The sequence below is a fragment of the Polyodon spathula genome, chromosome 26 (genome assembly GCF_017654505.1).
Source record: "Polyodon spathula isolate WHYD16114869_AA chromosome 26, ASM1765450v1, whole genome shotgun sequence".
Lineage (NCBI taxonomy): Eukaryota > Metazoa > Chordata > Actinopteri > Acipenseriformes > Polyodontidae > Polyodon > Polyodon spathula.
Window position 1 is genome coordinate 20615674 of NC_054559.1, and position 21507 is coordinate 20637180.

The window sequence follows — 21507 nt, forward strand, 5'->3', positions numbered from 1 at the left end:
TGCTTTTACTACAACCCCCCCCCCACACCTCATCTTTAATGAAAAATAGACATCAAAGCCAAGACTTGAACTGGAGCCTAAAAGCACATCACCAAGTGTCACCATGGCAACACCTGACCTTTAAAGGTGAACTAAATTTGGCCAGAGTTGTCTTTCATCATCATTTAAAGGGGAGTGACACTGAATAGTCCCCAGAGGTGAACAGAAAGGGTAACAAACACCAAAGAAAAGCTGCCAGCGGCTGAGAGAAAGGAGCTGTGCGCTACCTGAGGAGAGGGGAGAGGAGGAGCAGCATGGAGAGTTAACACCTTCACCGCTGGAACACGCTGCTTTACTTATTTATCAATGTGTAACCTCACAGCCTCGCACCGAGGGCTGGACTCTCACTGCAGATCCACAAACACACCCAGTAAAGAAGCTGCACTGAAGAAGGCACCACTAGCCCAGACGAGTTCACCAGACTGAGATCCTTACAGTCTTACCCTTACACACGTTGTGGATGTTCATGCCCTTATAAATATCCCATAGTAAAGGCAAAGCGTAAAGTGTAATGAGGCACAGTGAAAGTACGGTAAAGCATAGGGAAGCATTGTAAAGCACAGAGAGGTCTGGTAAAGCACAGGGAAGCATTGTAAAGCACAGAGAGGTCTGGTAAAGCATAGGGAAGCATTGTAAAGCACAGAGAGGTCTGGTAAAGCATAGGGAAGCATTGTAAAGCACAGAGAGGTCTGGTAAAGCATAGGGAAGCATTGTAAAGCACAGAGAGGTCTGGTAAAGCATAGGGAAGCATTGTAAAGCACAGAGAGGTCTGGTAAAGCATAGGGAAGCATTGTAAAGCACAGAGAGGTCTGGTAAAGCATAGGGAAGCATTGTAAAGCACAGAGAGGTCTGGTAAAGCATAGGGAAGCATTGTAAAGCACAGAGAGGTCTGGTAAAGCATAGGGAAGCATTGTAAAGCACAGAGAGGTCTGGTAAAACATATTAAAATAAACCAGGGTAAACTCTGGTAAATGCAAAGTATGGTCTGGTAAAACATATTAAAATAAACCAGGGTAAACTCTGGTAAATGCAAAGTATACACAGAGAAAAGCATGGGAGAAAACTGCAGAATGACCATTCTGTGGTAAACTCATACAGGATATAAATACTGTACTAGAACAGCAAGCTGTGGGGAGACTTTACGTTTCATTATTTATTTATGTGTTGATTTATTTACTCTTTTGCAACATGATTTATCCACCCTGAAGCCAGGGACACACTAGATTTTTGTATCTGGAAGAGACGTGGCTGTGATAAAGCAGGTTAGCATTGATTAATCCAGGGAAACAGAGTGGCTAAGAAGTGGAAACTAATGCATGGCGTTTTCCATTCTCTCAGCTGTCCCTCACACTGCCAGCTCGTTTGATTGGAGGGACGGCTCACACACATGCTCGGTTACATGTCATTTTGGACAGAGACAGACAATCAATGAAGTATGGTGAAGGATCCGATTGGAGCGTACTGATTCCTTCTCGGACTGATTGTGCTTTCACTGTGCTTTACTACACAGTGCTGTACTTCTACAGTCAGGATAGGCATGACAGTTGCTGTGAGGGAAGCACACATACATCCACACGCTGCGTGACGGTGTACTAGAATTACAGAGCACTGTTCTCCTGTGTATTACTGCGACTCTGCAGGAATCACCAGGTCAGAGCGATAAAGGCAGGCAAGGATCAATTTAGATGAGCTGCAAACGATATTAGTAATGACATTTATGAATATTTTATGGCATGTAGAAAATGTCATCATAAATTTTTATACAAGGAAATCAGGCATCAGGCATAAAATAAACAGCATTAAAATTTAAACAGGTCTGCAGAGCGCCAGTGAAGGGGGGTTAGGTGGGGGGGGGCTCCCATTTGGAGAAAGAAAAGTCATTCGAAAACAAATAAAAGGTTTACAGCTCACTGTGACGCGACTGAAAGCGGCATGCAGAGAATTCTTCCCAATCTGAGCTCTGTTTCATTCAATCTGCACAGCACCTGTTACCCTGTTGAGACTCCTTCATTCTCTCACTGAAGACGAACACTTACAGTTAAACACATGACCCTGGGTGCCCCCCCCTCTGCCCTCTGACTGTGGGGCTCCCACGCACACCATAATTAACTCTGCGTCGCCATGGCAACACCGCCCGTGTAATAATGAACGGTGTAGCAGTGCCAGAACCAGCACGCTGTCGGCTCCCGTGGGCAGAGCCTGGCAAGCTAGAGACCCACACAGACAGCGCCCCGCCCTCCTCTTCATTGTGTAGAGAAAGAAAGCAAGCTAGAGAACTCATTACAGCTCTGTGTGTGTGTGTGTTTTCAAATGCTTTGTTTCTAAAGGGGGGGGCGGATCTGCTGGCTGGTATCAGCACGCTCCTCAGAGCGCCCTGGCCAGCGGGATCAAAGCTCGGTATCTTAATGGAATCAGCAGTCTTTGAAAGGCGTCTGTCAGTCATGTTTATTGGCGGCTCTTTGCCATGCTGCCCCACTCGATACTGAAACACATTTTAAAAAGCCGATTGGTGCTTAAAAACAGCAGCAGCTGTCCAAGGCAATCAGCCTCTCTAGAAATATACCACTACACAGGGTCTATATATCCATGCACACACACACACTACAGAGAATTCAAACACAGCACCCAGCTCTCTATCCAAGGAGAATCAGGATCCAACAAGACACTCATCATTCACTAGAAATACTTCATGACGAAGAAAAGCAATTGATAAAAAGAACAACGCTTCAGCTATAATGTGTGTGTGTGTGTGTATACACACTGTATATATACACTCAGTGCAGGCTCTCTCTTATAGACGCTTCCCATGGTCAATGCACATTATAAACATGGGGAGAGAACAAAAGAAATCCCACAGTGAGGAAAGCCATTCAGCCCCCTGCCTTCTCACTCTGATGCCAGCACAGTCCGCCAGCACTCAGGAGAGGAAAGACAAAAAAACCTGAACGAGGTTAGTAGGGGAAACACACCTCTGGGAATCTGTGGCTAGACGGACCGGCCTCCCTCCAGACACCCTGCTAAAGATCTTATTACGAGAGCACAGGGAAACAAAAACATGCTGAAACTTACAAGGCTTGTGCATCAAATACACACACACACACACACACACACGCACGCACACACGCACTCACACACACGCACACGCACGCATGCACTCACACACACACGCACACACTCACACACGCACTCACACACGCACACACACACACTCACTCACACACGCACACACACACACACACACACACACTCACACACACACACACGCACACACACACACACACGCACACACACACGCGCACACGCATACACACACACACACACACACACAAATACGATTGGGGGGGGTTCTCTGCAGTGAAAAACATTGTAAAAGAGACCCCAGTATTTATAAAGCCCTTGTGAATAGGGTTCAATACAATTGCCTCGTTCGAATACACTCTGCAGAATCTATGCAATATTTATTATGCGTTTATAATGAATGCCACTGTTGGGGTATGGGAGCAACACCACTCTGTACACACAGGCTGCAAACTAACACTCAAGCCCACACCCACTCCCACTCCCACTCAACCCCACCACACCCACTCACGCTGTAAACACCCCCACGCTCGGCTTGCCGACTGTCTTAAAGAAAGAAAAAAGAAAGTTGCGGCCACTGGGCTAATCAAAAATAGCTTTGATGAGAAGAGGCAGAGAGAGAAAAACAGGCAGAGGCAGGGAGAGCATATCTCAAGCAACACAAAGAGCGACCCCCCCCCCCCAATAATAATTATGCTACAGTTACTACTATGAATAATAATAATAATAATAATAATAATAATAATAATAATAATAATAATAAATTACTTTAAAAGGATTAAGAAGTCTCCAGTTCCCTCTGAAGTTGTTTTAATGTACAGAGAGCACGGCTAGCTGGTACTCATCACCTGATCAGCGGTTCCTAAAAGCGCTCGTCCTTCAGCAGCACGGACAGCACCTCTCCTTCAGCACCGCGGACAGCACCTCTCCTTCAGACCGGGGGACAGCACCTCTCCTTCAGCACCGCGGACAGCACCTCTCCTTCAGCACCGCGGACAGCACCTCTCCTTCAGCACCGCGGACAGCACCTCTCCTTCAGCACCGCGGACAGCACCTCTCCTTCAGAATGGGGGACAGCGCCTCTCCTTCAGACCGGGGGACAGCACCTCTCCTTCAGCAACGTGGACAGCGCCTCTCCTTCAGCCCCGCGGACAGCACCTCTCCTTCAGCACCGCGGACAGCACCTCTCCTTCAGAATGGGGGACAGCACCTCTCCTTCAGCACCGCGGACAGCGCCTCTCCTTCAGACCGGGGTACTGCACCTCTCCTTCAGACCGGGGGACAGCACCTCTCCTTCAGCACCGCGGACAGCACCTCTCCTTCAGGACCGCGGACAGCACCTCTCCTTCAGCACCGCGGACAGCACCTCTCCTTCAGTACCGCGGACAGCACCTCTCCTTCAGAATGGGGGACAGCACCTCTCCTTCAGCACCGCGGACAGCACCTCTCCTTCAGAATGGGGGACAGTGCCTCTCTTTCAGACCGGGGAACAGCGCCTCTCTTTCAGACCGGGGGACAGAGTCTCTCTTTCAGACCAGGGGGCAGAGTCTCTCTTTCAGACCAGGGAACAGAATCTCTCTTTCAGACCAGGGGACAGAGTCTCTCTTTCAGACCAGGGAACAGAGTCTCTCTTTCAGACCAGGGGGCAGAGTCTCTCTTTCAGACCAGGGAACAGAATCTCTCTTTCAGACCAGGGGACAGAATCTCTCTTTCAGACCAGGGGGCAAAGTCTCTCTTTCAGACCAGGGAACAGAATCTCTCTTTCAGACCAGGGGACAGAGTCTCTCTTTCAGACCAGGGGACAGAGTCTCTCTTTCAGACCAGGGGACTCTTTTTTCAGAATCAGAGTCTCTCTTTCAGACCGGGGGACAGAGTCTCTCTTTCAGACCGGGGGACAGAGTCTCTCTTTCAGACCGGGGGACAGAGTCTCTCTTTCAGACCAGGGGAATCTCTCTTTCAGACAGAGTCTCTCTTTCAGACCAGGGGAATCTCTCTTTCAGACAGGGAACCTCTCTTTCAGACCAGGGAACAGAATCTCTCTTTCAGACCAGGGAACAGAGTCTCTCTTTCAGACCAGGGAACAGAGTCTCTCTTTCAGACCAGGGGACAGCGCCTCTCCTTCAGACCAGGGGACAGAATCTCTCTTTCAGACCAGGGGTCAGCGCCTCTCCTTCAGACCGGGGGTCAGCGCCTCTCCTTCAGACCGGGGTACTGCACTTTGAAGACGGAAGTAACTAGCTAATTAGCAATCCTCCTCGTTCTATATGTATATATACGATCTCTCTCTCGCTATACATTATATATATATATATATAGTTTAATGCGCCTGTCCTGTGCGGGTTCCTGCGCCATGGCGCTGGGGTCGAACGGTCCGCTGCTTGCACAGTATTTATCTTCTAGCGAGTCGCTGTGGCTGCTCGTGATGCTTCCAGTCACGTCTGGCTCAGATCAATCAGTCTGTCTCTGCATCCAGATTCAGATAGGGGAGGGGCTTCAAATCACATTGAAACAGCTCTCTTGCTTTGGGCATTGCCACAGCAACAGATAGGGTGCTGGTTGTAAAGGCTAAAAGGTTTGCTGTACAAATAGAGACACACACACAGGCCAGTTCCTTACTGTGCAGCACATGAGAACCAGAAACAGTGTCTGCATGTATGTATTCTTTTATTTATAGATGCACGACTCAGCAGGTAAGAGCAAATCCAAAATAAATCAAAGACAGAATCTCTGGGCTCTCTCCAGAACCTTCTCTAAAGAACCATTCTTAAATTCCGGAATGCGGTGGGTTCTGTACGCTGGGTTCCAAATACAGCCATTGGGGTTCAATTAACTAGTCCTGTTGGGAAACCCGAAGCCTGGTTCTGTCTCAATGACGCTGTACTGCATCTACATTCGAATGAATTGATTAACAATGGACCGAATGGACTTTAATCTGTTGCTTCACACCTGTTCATTACCTACAATGCAGGAGGCTGGGTAACGCTCCTCTTCAATGCAGTGTATCATTTATAATAGCAGCTGGAGGAGGCTGGGTAACGCTCCTCTTCAATGCAGCGTATCATTTATAATAGCAGCTGGAGGAGGCTGGGTAACGCTCCTCTTCAATGCAGTGTATCATTTATAATAGCAGCTGGAGGAGGCTGGGTAACGCTCCTCTTCAATGCAGCGTATCATTTATAATAGCAGCTGGAGGAGGCTGGGTAACGCTCCTCTTCAATGCAGTGTATCATTTATAATGGCAGCTGGAGGAGGCTGGGTAACGCTCCTCTTCAATGCAGTGTATCATTTATAATGGCAGCTGGAGGAGGCTGGGTAACGCTCCTCTTCAATGCAGTGTATCATTTATAATGGCAGCTGGAGGAGGCTGGGTAACGCTCCTCTTCAATGCAGCGTATCATTTATAATGGCAGCTGGAGGAGGCTGGGTAACGCTCCTCTTCAATGCAGCGTATCATTTATAATAGCAGCTGGAGGAGGCTGGGTAACGCTCCTCTTCAATGCAGTGTATCATTTATAATGGCAGCTGGAGGAGGCTGGGTAACGCTCCTCTTCAATGCAGCGTATCATTTATAATGGCAGCTGGAGGAGGCTGGGTAACGCTCCTCTTCAATGCAGTGTATCATTTATAATGGCAGCTGGAGGAGGCTGGGTAACGCTCCTCTTCAATGCAGCGTATCATTTATAATGGCAGCTGGAGGAGGCTGGGTAACGCTCCTCTTCAATGCAGTGTATCATTTATAATGGCAGCTGGAGGAGGCTGGGTAACGCTCCTCTTCAATGCAGCGTATCATTTATAATAGCAGCTGGAGGAGGCTGGGTAACGCTCCTCTTCAATGCAGTGTATCATTTATAATAGCAGCTGGAGGAGGCTGGGTAACGCTCCTCGTCAATGCAGTGTATCATTTATAATAGCAGCTGGAGGAGGCTGGGTAACGCTCCTCTTCAATGCAGTGTATCATTTATAATGGCAGCTGGAGGAGGCTGGGTAACGCTCCTCTTCAATGCAGTGTATCATTTATAATAGCAGCTGGAGGAGGCTGGGTAACGCTCCTCTTCAATGCAGTGTATCATTTATAATGGCAGCTGGAGGAGGCTGGGTAACGCTCCTCTTCAATGCAGTGTATCATTTATAATAGCAGCTGGAGGAGGCTGGGTAACGCTCCTCTTCAATGCAGCGTATCATTTATAATGGCAGCTGGAGGAGGCTGGGTAACGCTCCTCTTCAATGCAGTGTATCATTTATAATGGCAGCTGGAGGAGGCTGGGTAACGCTCCTCTTCAATGCAGTGTATCATTTATAATGGCAGCTGGAGGAGGCTGGGTAACGCTCCTCTTCAATGCAGTGTATCATTTATAATAGCAGCTGGAGGAGGCTGGGTAACGCTCCTCTTCAATGCAGTGTATCATTTATAATGGCAGCTGGAGGAGGCTGGGTAACGCTCCTCGTCAATGCAGTGTATCATTTATAATGGCAGCTGGAGGAGGCTGGGTAACGCTCCTCTTCAATGCAGTGTATCATTTATAATAGCAGCTGGAGGAGGCTGGGTAACGCTCCTCTTCAATGCAGTGTATCATTTATAATGGCAGCTGGAGGAGGCTGGGTAACGCTCCTCTTCAATGCAGTGTATCATTTATAATAGCAGCTGGAGGAGGCTGGGTAATGCTCCTCCTCTTTACAGAGAGGATGTGGAGGATTTCTGGATCCTGGTTCAAGCCAGCTGTCTGTTTTGCGAGTGAATGAAGGAGTGATGGGCAGGGTGATCTGCTGGTGAGAAGGTGCCCGGTCTTTAAAAGCAATGCAGTATTTCACTGAGAAATGGAGAGAGAGCGCTGGTATATGCATGGCTGTGGCCCTGCTGCTCCGGTCGCAGGATCTTTGTAATGACACTCATTAATACAGGCAGCAGCTGGAATTCACAGCAAGCTGTTGCTTGCTGCTGTTTCCATGGTTACTGGATGAAAGCCATTAGCCGCGAGCGAGATGTGTGATGACTCAATCCACCAGAGCATTAACCTGCCATTAACGACAGGCAGGACCACCAGACCCACCGAGATACACAGACTCACACAGACCCACCGAGACACAGACTCAATGAGAGACACACACGCACTGAGAGACACTCACACAAAGACTCAGAGAGACACAGGCTCACACAGACCCACCGAGACACAGACTCAATGAGAGACACACAAACAGACCCACCGAGAGACACAGACGCACTGAGAGACACTCACACAAAGACTCAGAGAGACACAGATTCACACAGACCCACCGAGAGACACAGACTCACCGAGAGACACAGACTCACTGAGAGACACTGACACAAAGACTCACAGAGAGACACAGACTCACAGAGACACAGACTGTCTACAATGCTGGTAACCACTCACATAACCAATAACAAGAACTCCGCACCAATTCTAGATCTCCCTGTCAATATTGTGGCAATGCTGAGCTGGGAATGTGCAGCGCTAGCAGGGTTACATCGCGTCGGCAGAGAAGCAGCAGAGATCCTGGAGAGCGGGAGAACGGTGTAGGACTGACCTACAAGGCAGATGCACAAACTCACAGCCACGCCGCTCCCTGCTAGTAATCTAGGTCAGCTTTGGCATGCTTGTCACTGCGGAGCTGGAGGGGGTGCAGGGGGGGGTCAGTCGATTACACAGCCGTCTCTGCCGAGATCCCTCAGTGCGCGCCGCTGCCAGGCACGGCTCCATCGCATTCTGTTAAAAGCCTGTCACAAGCAGTCACCCGCGCTGTCACGTCTGTAATAAATCACTCGACCGTTATTACAAAACGTGACAGGGCCCTAATACGAAACTGCAATCACTATTGAAATGGCAAATTAGCACGTCAACCGCAGTGCATGTGAATGCTGTGTGCCTACACTGCCATTTTCAACCTTAAAATTCTGTAAGCATTCCCCACAGGTTAGAGAGAGCTTTGAAACACAACAATAAGCTTCCAGCCCCCTCTTTAGAAGCAGCTGGGAAAGGGTTAATGACACCCCCCCCCCCGGCTTCATTTCATTAACCCTTTCGGCCCTGCATTGCTTTGGTGAAGCTGAAGAATAAACTCCTTCGCTGAGCACGCATGAGAACAGGACAGACATTCTACTACATGTATTTCTGCACTGGATCAGACTGGACCCAGGAGTCCTGTGTGCAGAGTGCTGTTCAGAGCGAGTGAAGATACAGCTGCGTGGGTTTGTGTGGATTGCTGTTCAGAGCGAGTGAAGATACAGCTGCGTGGGTTTGTGTGGATTGCTGTTCAGTGAGTGAAGATACAGCTGCGTGGGTTTGTGTGGATTGCTGTTCAGAGTGAGTGAAGATACAGCTGCGTGGGTTTGTGTGGATTGCTGTTCAGTGAGTGAAGATACAGCTGCGTGGGTTTGTGTGGATTGCTGTTCAAGAGTGAAGATACAGCTGCGTGGGTTTGTGTGGATTGCTGTTCAGAGCGAGTGAAGATACAGCTGCGTGGGTTTGTGTGGACTGCTGTTCAGAGCGAGTGAAGATACAGCTGCGTGGGTTTGTGTGGATTGCTGTTCAGAGCGAGTGAAGATACAGCTGCGTGGGTTTGTGTGGAATCACTGAAATGCTTAGCACGTCAGAGTGAGTGAAGATGGGTTTGTGTGGACAGCTGTGAAGATACAGCTGCGGGGTTTGTGTGGACTGCTGTTCAGAGCGAGTGAAGATACAGCTGCGTGGGTTTGTGTGGATTGCTGTTCAGAGCGAGTGAAGATACAGCTGCGTGGGTTTGTGTGGATTGCTGTTCAGAGCGAGTGAAGATACAGCTGCGTGGGTTTGCGTGGACTGCTGTTCAGAGCGAGTGAAGATACAGCTGCGTGGGTTTGTGTGGATTGCTGTTCAATGAGTGAAGATACAGCTGCGTGGGTTTGCACTGCTGTTCAGAGCGAGTGAAGATACAGCTGCGTGGGTTTGTGTGGATTGCTGTTCAGAGCGAGTGAAGATACAGCTGCGTGGGTTTGCGTGGACTGCTGTTCAGAGCGAGTGAAGATACAGCTGCGTGGGTTTGCGTGGATTGCTGTTCAGAGCGAGTGAAGATACAGCTGCGTGGGTTTGTGTGGATTGCTGTTCAGAGCGAGTGAAGATACAGCTGCGTGGGTTTGTGTGGATTGCTGTTCAGAGCGAGTGAAGATACAGCTGCGTGGGTTTGTGTGGATTGCTGTTCAGAGCGAGTGAAGATACAGCTGCGTGGGTTTGTGTGGATTGCTGTTCAGAGCGAGTGAAGATACAGCTGCGTGGGTTTGTGTGGATTGCTGTTCAGAGCGAGTGAAGATACAGCTGCGTGGGTTTGTGTGGATTGCTGTTCAGAGCGAGTGAAGATACAGCTGCGTGGGTTTGTGTGGATTGCTGTTCAGAGCGAGTGAAGATACAGCTGCGTGGGTTTGTGTGGATTGCTGTTCAGAGCGAGTGAAGATACAGCTGCGTGGGTTTGTGTGGATTGCTGTTCAGAGCGAGTGAAGATACAGCTGCGTGGGTTTGCGTGGACTGCTGTTCAGAGTGAGTGAAGATACAGCTGCGTGGGTTTGCGTGGATTGCTGTTCAGAGAGTGAAGATACAGCTGCGTGGGTTTGCGTGGACTGCTGTTCAGAGTGAGTGAAGATACAGCTGCGTGGGTTTGCGTGGACTGCTGTTCAGAGCGAGTGAAGATACAGCTGCGTGGGTTTGTGTGGATTGCTGTTCAGAGTGAGTGAAGATACAGCTGCGTGGGTTTGTGTGGATTGCTGTTCAGAGTGAGTGAAGATACAGCTGCGTGGGTTTGTGTGGATTGCTGTTCAGAGCGAGTGAAGATACAGCTGCGTGGGTTTGTGTGGATTGCTGTTCAGAGTGAGTGAAGATACAGCTGCGTGGGTTTGTGTGGATTGCTGTTCAGAGCGAGTGAAGATACAGCTGCGTGGGTTTGTGTGGATTGCTGTTCAGTGAGTGAAGATACAGCTGCGTGGGTTTGCGTGGATTGCTGTTCAGAGCGAGTGAAGATACAGCTGCGTGGGTTTGTGTGGATTGCTGTTCAGAGCGAGTGAAGATACAGCTGCGTGGGTTTGTGTGGATTGCTGTTCAGAGCGAGTGAAGATACAGCTGCGTGGGTTTGCGTGGACTGCTGTTCAGAGTGAGTGAAGATACAGCTGCGTGGGTTTGTGTGGATTGCTGTTCAGAGCGAGTGAAGATACAGCTGCGTGGGTTTGTGTGGATTGCCGTTCTCCACAGTCTCTGCTGTTTCTTCACTTGTTTCTGTTTCGATGGTAAATCAGTCCAGCCGACCCCAGCGACCCTCGCCCGATCATCAGCACCGGATTTCTGCAGAGAGCTCCGTCCCAGTAATAAGCTAAGTGCAGCACTAGCAGATCAATGGACCTTGATCATTATACAGCTGGCCCAGAATGAACTCCACATACACCATCTGACTTTACAGTTTCAAATATGAACCCTCAGAGAGCTCCTGTATAGAAGGACTGTCCATAATGACCAGTGGGGTGTACAGCAGATGTAAGACATTTGACTTTGCTGGGGATTTGTCCTTCCTGTGGCGTGTCCTTTGAAGGAGAGAATGATGATTCAGAGCTCCTAGTTTTTAAAAGGGATAAAAAAACACAGGGAGAATGCGCTCCCCGTCGCCATGGCAGCGCAGGGCTGCAGGGTGAAATACAGCAGCTTGTCACTTTGCTAATGCAAGCAGCTTGTACATGAGCTTGGGCACTGGCTGAGACCCCGAGGCAAGCAGCTAACCTGAGCCGTGTCAGAACTGATCTGCTAACACTGCAAGCCTTGCAGACTCGCTGTGCATCCTGACGGAGTGAGAGAGGCAGCCAGCCAGCCAGGCAGAGCTTCAACAGAGAGAGAGAGAGAGAGAGAGAGAAAGAGGCACCCACACACAGACAGGGCTGCAGTGCTCAGCACCATGGCCAGCTCCCCACTGTGACAGCTCCAGACACCTAGGCCTAGCAGAGCGAGATGTCACACAGGCAGACCAGTCACCATGGCAACCACCCATTTCAAACAGGACCGACTCCTCCAACATGTGCATACATTCATTATGCCACCTTCTAATTAGCATCCCCATTAAAAAAAACAAAGAAATCCGGTCTTAGCAGTTTCATTTCTTTTCTTCTGCATTTTATCCAGAACTTCTCCGTGTGAAGTCAAGGAAGTCAGGACAACAAGCCTTCATTGCAATGTGGCCAGGAACTAGTTAATGATGAAACGCAGCTGTTAACACCTCGTAACACATCTCAGGAGGATTCCTCGTTTACATGAATTACACACTGCCTCCGGCAAACTGCATACCAAGCAGCATTCCGCAAAGAAACAACTGGAGCATCCTCTTCCAGCAGCGTCACACAGCGGGGCTGCTCAGAGCGTCACACAGCGGGGCTGCTCAGAGAGATTGCGATCGTCTTCCAGCAGCGTCACACAGCGGGGCTGCTCAGAGAGATTCCGATCGTCTTCCAGCAGCGTCACACAGCGGGGCTGCTCAGAGAGATTCCGATCCTCTTCCAGCAGCGTCACACAGCGGGGCTGCTCAGCCGATCCTCTTCCAGCAGCGTCACACAGCGGGGCTGCTCAGAGAGATTCCGATCCTCTTCCAGCAGCGTCACACAGCGGGGCTGCTCAGAGAGATTCCGATCCTCTTCCAGCAGCGTCACACAGCGGGGCTGCTCAGAGAGATTCCGATCCTCTTCCAGCAGCGTCACACAGCGGGGCTGCTCAGAGAGATTCCGATCCTCTTCCAGCAGCGTCACACAGCGGGGCTGCTCAGAGAGATTCCGATCCTCTTCCAGCAGCGTCACACAGCGGGGCTGCTCAGAGAGATTCCGATCCTCTTCCAGCAGCGTCACACAGCGGGGCTGCTCAGAGAGATTCCGATCCTCTTCCAGCAGCGTCACACAGCGGGGCTGCTCAGAGAGATTCCGATCGTCTTCCAGCAGCGTCACACAGCGGGGCTGCTCAGAGAGATTCCGATCCTCTTCCAGCAGCGTCACACAGCGGGGCTGCTCAGAGAGATTCCGATCGTCTTCCAGCAGCGTCACACAGCGGGGCTGCTCAGAGAGATTCCGATCGTCTTCCAGCAGCGTCACACAGCGGGGCTGCTCAGAGAGATTCCGATCGTCTTCCAGCAGCGTCACACAGCGGGGCTGCTCAGAGAGATTGCGATCGTCTTCCAGCAGCGTCACACAGCGGGGCTGCTCAGAGAGATTGCGATCGTCTTCCAGCAGCGTCACACAGCGGGGCTGCTCAGAGAGATTGCGATCGTCTTCCAGCAGCGTCACACAGCGGGGCTGCTCAGAGAGATTGCGATCGTCTTCCAGCAGCGTCACACAGCGGGGCTGCTCAGAGAGATTGCGATCGTCTTCCAGCAGCGTCACACAGCGGGGCTGCTCAGAGAGATTGCGATCCTCTTCCAGCAGCGTCACACAGCGGGGCTGCTCAGAGAGATTCCGATCGTCTTCCAGCAGCGTCACACAGCGGGGCTGCTCAGAGAGATTCCGATCGTCTTCCAGCAGCGTCACACAGCGGGGCTGCTCAGAGAGATTCCGATCGTCTTCCAGCAGCGTCACACAGCGGGGCTGCTCAGAGAGATTCCGATCGTCTTCCAGCAGCGTCACACAGCGGGGCTGCTCAGAGAGATTCCGATCCTCTTCCAGCAGCGTCACACAGCGGGGCTGCTCAGAGAGATTCCGATCCTCTTCCAGCAGCGTCACACAGCGGGGCTGCTCAGAGAGATTCCGATCCTCTTCCAGCAGCGTCACACAGCGGGGCTGCTCAGAGAGATTCCGATCCTCTTCCAGCAGCGTCACACAGCGGGGCTGCTCAGAGAGATTCCGATCGTCTTCCAGCAGCGTCACACAGCGGGGCTGCTCAGAGAGATTCCGATCGTCTTCCAGCAGCGTCACACAGCGGGGCTGCTCAGAGAGATTCCGATCCTCTTCCAGCAGCGTCACACAGCGGGGCTGCTCAGAGAGATTCCGATCCTCTTCCAGCAGCGTCACACAGCGGGGCTGCTCAGAGAGATTCCGATCCTCTTCCAGCAGCGTCACACAGCGGGGCTGCTCAGAGAGATTCCGATCCTCTTCCAGCAGCGTCACACAGCGGGGCTGCTCAGAGAGATTCCGATCGTCTTCCAGCAGCGTCACACAGCGGGGCTGCTCAGAGAGATTCCGATCCTCTTCCAGCAGCGTCACACAGCGGGGCTGCTCAGAGAGATTCCGATCCTCTTCCAGCAGCGTCACACAGCGGGGCTGCTCAGAGAGATTCCGATCCTCTTCCAGCAGCGTCACACAGCGGGGCTGCTCAGAGAGATTCCGATCCTCTTCCAGCAGCGTCACACAGCGTATTCAGCTGGGATGGACTATTGAAAGAAGTGCCTCTTGTCTCCCCAGGAAACAACCACATCTAATGAGCTGCGTCTCTGTGCTTTGGATCGTTCTGTGCTTGCGAGTCCATTAACCGGGGCACACACACTTTCAACCGAGCCCAGGGGATTCAACACTGTCCCTATTGATCTTCAGTGGCAATGCAGACAGACAGGCAGGCAGCACAGAGCCACTGCAATAGCAATGCAATCCTGTACTGTGTGAGGGGGTCGCACAGAGGCACTGCAATAGCAATGCAATCCTGTACTGTGTGAGGGGTCACACAGAGGCACTGCAATAGCAATGCAATCCTGTACTGTGTGAGGGGGTCGCACAGAGGCACTGCAATAGCAATGCAATCCTGTACTGTGTGAGGGGGTCGCACAGAGGCACTGCAATAGCAATGCAATCCTGTACTGTGTGAGGGGGTCACACAGAGGCACTGCAATAGCAATGCAATCCTGTACTGTGTGAGGGGGTCGCACAGAGGCACTGCAATACAATGAAGCTGCCATTGGTAGAATGGTGCCACAGTGGTATCACTGTTATTTTGTTATCAGGGTTACAACGCAAGCGTAATATTTAAACACAGTGCAGTTTAGAGTAAGTGCAAATAACAATACTATTAGAATGCAATACAAGATAGGATGCAACAAGTTAGGATTACAACCAGTTATATCTACAATGACAGATTAGTATCCTAATGGTACAGACACACACACACACACAGTACCGTGTCAGCTCCACTGTCTAATTATTTTTGCTACCAGTTGCAGAATTTGATAATCCCACAAGTAGAGTCACTAAACAGATGCGGACAGACTTGTGTTCTGCTGTTCCACGTCCTTCAATGACAGGTGAAGAAGCAGCAAGGTTTCCCAGTGCAGGTGCACAGAGTCTCTGGGGTTGTCTGTACTGACTGGGGGCTACGGGCTGCTCGTCACGTTCACATGCTCCCTGCCCGGCTGCTCTGCTGTGCAGAGCGATTCCACAGGCACTGATAGACGGGTCACTTACCCCAGGCAGCGTCTTCTGTTCATGCAGAGCGTTCTGTGCTTTGATTGCAGACTCCCTGGCACAGTATGTGAGGAAGGCACAGCCTGCAAGGAGAGAAATACAAGAGGTGCATGAGAGCCACTGGAATCACAGGCACACACTTTCACCTTTCCAAAACACTGCCAACTGGCATCCACACTGGATTAGAAAAGGATGCCCAGCGGACTCGTTTCAATTTCAGTAACAGACCAAGGATTGCATCTCAGGCCCGGCCCCTGCATTGTTATTACAGGCTTGTGAACTCACACCAGCCCTGCTGCACCCAGCCCTGGGGTTCACAAGCACCTCAAAGAAGCAGAACACTTCAACAGCCCGGAGACTGATCTCACTTATAAACTTCAAACTCTGATTAGCAACCCTGCAGCCTCGCAGGTGAGACTCGCCCACGCCGTGTGGAGAGTCGGTTCCTTCAGAGATCCTGTTCAAGCTCCTGGGACCCACCTGCTCATTGACCGAGGAGAGAGATTCTGAAGGCCAGGACGAGAGCGAGTTTCAAGCCCTGGTATCGTGGGCTTGTGAATTCACATGTCAGGAGATGGAATTAAATGCTCTCACAGCCCGGGTTGAGATGCCACACGCTCAGCTGGCATGAAGCAGAAAGCAGGCTGTCTGGCGCTGGGTTAGGGGCAGGCAGCTCAGGGGTGGATCCTCTTAAGACCAACACGAGCAGGTCCTCTGACAAGACAACAGAAACGCTGAGCGAAATGAAACCAGGGCCTCCACTGGGGGGCACAGCCCCTCTCCAGGAGGTTTGGCTTTGAACATCATAATGCCCTGCCCCATTCAACACAACAACAGAAGAGGGTTCAGCAATGAAAGGAGCCCATCTGCGCTCATCCGGTTCCTAGCAGCACGTGGACTGAGGGGCAGGCAGGGCTGGTTGTGCCGTCTCTAGCAGCCTGCATAGCGCCTCCTGATAGAATCACCCTCCCCACTCGCGGGTCTCTGGTCCCAACACTCACTCGATGGACGACAGCAAACACACGGTGAGCTTTTACTCATTCTTTTTCAAACATGCACAAGTCAGTCAATAGACAGATTGATTAATGAATCCCTCGTGCTATTGGATAAAGGTTAGTGCTATCCCTTGATGACAACAGCCTTTAGGAAAATTAATAAAGAAGTGAAAAGAAAGACATAAATCCACCCCCCCCAATCTGTTCCGAGCTGCCCTTTGAACCCGCACTTCAATAGGGGTCAGAGTTCAACCCCCCTGCAGACAGCAGCACAGAGAGTGTGAGAGGGCACTCCGCGTGGATCAATCTGCAATTCAGACTCTCTTTACAAACATGGCATTGTCTCTCTACCCGGCTGAGAAAGGCACAGAGCTCCTCGGACCGGAACAGGAATTATTGTTCTGTTCTTTGTCAAACACTTGCGATTGATCGGCGACCTGTTCACTGAGCGAGTATCTAAAGGGTTAATGACGCTATGGGAACTGGAAGGAGAGAGAGAGAGAGAGAGAGAGAGATATCTGCTCTATTTGTAAATATATATTTGCATAACTTTATAATTTTGAATTTGAGAGAGAGGGGGAGTTAGGGAGAAGATGGGAGAGAGAGAAAGAGGATTATGGAGAACAAGAGGGAGAAATAGGGGAGACGGAGGAGATGGTGAGAGAGCGACAGAGAGAGAGAAGGATTACGTGGTTAGATCACAACAAGCTGCCATACTCTCTCCAGGTAAACTGTACAATACGAAAACGCTGTTAAATTAATTTGACAGTTCCCCAGCTCTGCTCATCATTAGGGAGTGATGACACCTAGATTGGGGAGCAGTTATAAACTATCCTGTCACTGCTGCATAGTGCTGCTGCAGCAAATATGCTGAGAGAGCACTTCACTTATCCTTAATACCTCAAAAATAAATACATTATTATTATTATTATTATTATTATTATTATTATTATTTAATAAGTTATTTTGTTTAATAATCGGGGGGGGGGGGGGGGCGTCACAGTTTGAGCAGACAGAACACATCTGCAGATCTTGTGTACAATCACACAATGTTAGTGTGTGTGTCACGCACGCACGCGCACACAGTGATCGCACCTTATCTGTACCACAGCTTGTATTGTACACAATAATATCTATAATGCTGTGGACTGCTGGACTGGGGATCGTCAGGGTAACACACTGGGATTATGATGGGATGCCAATGAACCCCACTGAAATATATTCACCCTGTTGATCGTCGATACAAATGATTTTTGCTGTACCAGTTTTGAAAAGGTGTGCAGTAAGAGCACATAGCCAGCTGGTACACTTCTACTGCAAACTCCTGCCAGCCTGAGAAATCTACCAATCACAGCTCAGGATCATCCAGAACGTCATCATGTCATCACAATAGCACCCCCTTCCCTCCGGAGCGGGAGGACCGAGACACGCTGTAGCTGGGAGCATGACGGCAGACCCCACAGCTCCTGTCACCAGGGAAACTGATCCACAGCAGGGGGGGGGGGGGGGGGGGGGGGCAGAATAATAATCACAATATCCACCGAGGCTGAAAGACCTGGGAAATTCAATAACCCTGTGTTACTCCAAGCAGTTATTATTATCTCTCTCTGTCGTCTCTCTTTCTCTTTCTCTCTCTCTCTCTGAATAGCAATTACCGTACAGGTGGTGTCTCTCAAATGAACAGGTGTTAAGATGTTAATGACTTCAGCACGAAACGCTTGAGCAAATACCTCATAATTGGATTCTAACTCCCCCCCCTTTATAATGTTATTGCTTTTTCAAACAGCGCTGCTCTAGAACGGGAGATACTCACCTACGATTAGCAGCTTGCCCTGATCACCAACGCGCTTTCATTTAAAAAGCTACGAAGAAGGAATAAACCATCACCCACAATAAACTACGAGAAGTCTTTTTTGGTGTCCAGCGCTGGAGATGGCTTGTCCCGGACAGGATAACCGTTACTGTATTTCCAGTCCCAGAGCTGACATCACTTCTGTTACCATGGGCCAGTGAGGCAAACACCACCCTCATCACTAATCTATCGCTCCCTCACACTACAACTCAGTGAAACCGAACAGGCTGAGGGAGAGCTGTCTGCAGCTCTGCCAGCCCCTCTCTCATGGAATCGGGCTGCGGAGTTGCCAAGGCAACAGTCGTGAAGGTGCAGTGTAATAAGCCATGGTATTGTCAGAGACAGAACGCGGTCAAGAGATTCAGCAATGCATTACAGTGCTGGAAACCCTGCCAGGCCACCTTTACACTCCTGTTTGTTTGCATGGTGGTTTACAGAGAGAGGGATATAGAGGGGAGGGGGAGAGAGAAAGGGATATAAAGGGAGCGAGAGAGAGGAGGGAGAGAGAGGGATATAGAGAGAGCGAAAGAGATAGAGAGGGGAGGGAGAGAAAGAGGGATAAATAGAGAGATAGAGAGGAGGAGCCCCACAGTCTCCATCAAAGTTACTGACAATTAGAATTCTCCAGACAAGACTGATTGCAAATGAAAATACAGGCAACCGAGGGGGGAGCGCTGTGCTAACCAACACACACAACACCTCCCCTGTGCAGTCAACCCTGAAAGCGCTCAGTCCGACACCACTGCGCAGGACCGCTCTGGAACAGACTCCTGTTTGTCAGCCAGGATATTAAAGTCTTTAAATCGCTGTTAGTTTCTCTTTTAGCAAATAAATAAAAGCAAAATGAATGGCTAGGGAGAGTCAATACTCTGGTGCCTGAAGGGTTATGTTGAAAGGAACAGCAGATCATTACCTGCAGCAAATGACATCGCAAGCACGCCAATAGATTTGAATAGAAATAAGGGAGAGCAGTTACCATGGCAACAGAAGCCTAGCAGTGCCTTCAAGGTTTGTTTTCCTTTGACAAAGATATGGTACCGAAGTGCTGGGAAGTTGGCTCGTTCTGAGCAAAAACGTAAATATATATATATATATATATATATATATATATATATATATATATATATATATATATATATATAATGAAGACAAGTAACTGAAACTGAACACAGTATTTGAATAATTAACGGAACGTTGCAGCTAATTATTAAACTGGCGATGTGTCACTTCTTCACGAAGCATGTCCAGTATCGTGTTGGGTCCTGGTTCACGGTCAGAGAGCGGGGTGCGGTTTGTTCATCCTCTTTACAGTGCAAGAGGCAGCGAGAAGGTTTCCAGCGCTGGATTTCAAAGCCTTGCTTTAGCGCTCTAATAGACTGCCCCCTGGTGGGCGACACTGCATCGTCGCGCCGCTCTGCTTGAGCTCCTGTTGCGACCCTCCCCCTATAATAAAAAGTGCGTTCACACATCCAATTTATCAGCCCGAGTATAAAAAGGAATATTTTAATAAATATTTAATTAGATTATTCATATGATTTAATGTGCTTCTGCTTCAGTTGGCTTATAGCAATCAATCTCTTCCGTGTATGAATGCATTAACTCAATGATTCCCGGACAATCTTAATATGATACCCCCTCCCCTCCCCTCCGCTCCGCTCCGACGCACCGAGTAGAGAGCAGTGTGGTGTGCCAGGACAAGTCGCACAGCGTCTGTGCCTTCCTCGCCGCCGATGACAGATCCTGGACTGTAACACCCCGAGAGGAGCTACCAGCGCTCCCAGGAAAGGCGAATCAGCCTCTGAAGGGAACCTGCATCTGCAGCAGCCCGTGTTGCGCGGGGCCGGGCTGAGGGTTCAACAGACTGAAAGAGAACCGAGCTTGAGAACTAGATGAGGTCATCGTGACGTCATACGCACAACCCTGAGAGTCCGACTGGAGACCCGCCGTTCATTTAACCGTCGTTGTATTATGTGTAGAAAACAGTGGGATCCTTCCAATCAACAATACGCGGGGCTGAAGCGAATCACTTCTGGGTTGAGCTGAACCCCCGGGCGGCTCCGGTCGACTCATCAGAAATCGCCCACGCTGTGCTCTTGTGGTTTGATGACGTCACCAGAAGCCCTCGGTCAGACCGCCGATCTATTAGTCTAGATGTACGCATTGAGAACAGTGCTGCCAAACGAGGCTAATGTTACCACTGCAAATTAAACGGTGTGCAAACCAGCGTCTCTTGCACAGAGTACAGAGCAAAAACGTTTCAAACGAAGCATCCCAAACCCTTCCTCAACAAGGCCCTCACAATGCACAGACACTCGCCTTGCAGTTAGGCTGTTAACTTCAAATGATTTGCAGGCTACAGAAACCGGCTGTGCGAGACCGATTTATTTTAAATTGCATTTTAAATTATAATTGCACGTTTTGTGTCTTTTTAAAGCAGATTGCATCCCCTCTCGCGCAGCAGGACTATTCATTTACAAGACATCTTCGTGGACTGGTTCTTATTATTATTGTTCTTATTATTATTATTATTATTATTATTATTATTATTATTATTATTATTATTATTATTAGTAGTAGTAGTAGTATTCCTCGCTGCTGTGGCCCCAGTCCGAGGTGTAACATCATTTCCAGAGCGAATGAACGATTTGCTTTTGTGATGCAAATCAATTCGAGTGGGAAAAAAGGGGCTGTTTTTTAAATGACGCGCGTGGTGAGCAGCGACTGCTGTGGATAAGCACTCCATCGAAACCACGCACTGAAATATACATGTTAATGCACGCGAGATCTACCTATCTATCTATCTATATCTATATAATGTACAGTTAACTGAGTTGTTAGTTCATTTTTCTAGGATTTGGACTTGAAGGAATGAGTTGGTCCTTAAAACAAAAGGCTGACCGGCTGACCGCATTGTTCCGGGCTGAGTGCTGTGTGACGCACCTTCCCAGTGGAGCAGTGCCGTGTGACGCACCTTCCCAGTGGAAGAGAGCCGTGTGAAGCACCTTCCCAGTGGAAGAGAGCCGTGTGAAGCACCTTCCCAGTGGAAGAGTGCCGTGTGAAGCACCTTCCCAGTGGAAGAGTGCCGTGTGAAGCACCTTCCCAGTGGAAGAGTGCCGTGTGACGCACCTTCCCAGTGGAAGAGAGCCGTGTGAAGC

The 21507-nt window shown here is 49.8% G+C and overlaps 1 protein-coding gene across 6 annotated transcripts in view; it reads right to left on the bottom strand.

Annotated features, from left to right (window-relative positions):
* Positions 1-21507, bottom strand: part of LOC121301048 (CUGBP Elav-like family member 5) — a 54033-nt gene that overhangs the window by 30324 nt on the left and 2202 nt on the right. For all 6 annotated transcript variants that reach the window (XM_041230139.1, XM_041230137.1, XM_041230138.1 and 3 more), the window contains exon 2: positions 15506-15588. In XM_041230139.1, the coding sequence (XP_041086073.1) occupies positions 15506-15588 (83 nt within the window). The remainder of the gene's footprint in view (positions 1-15505; positions 15589-21507) is intronic.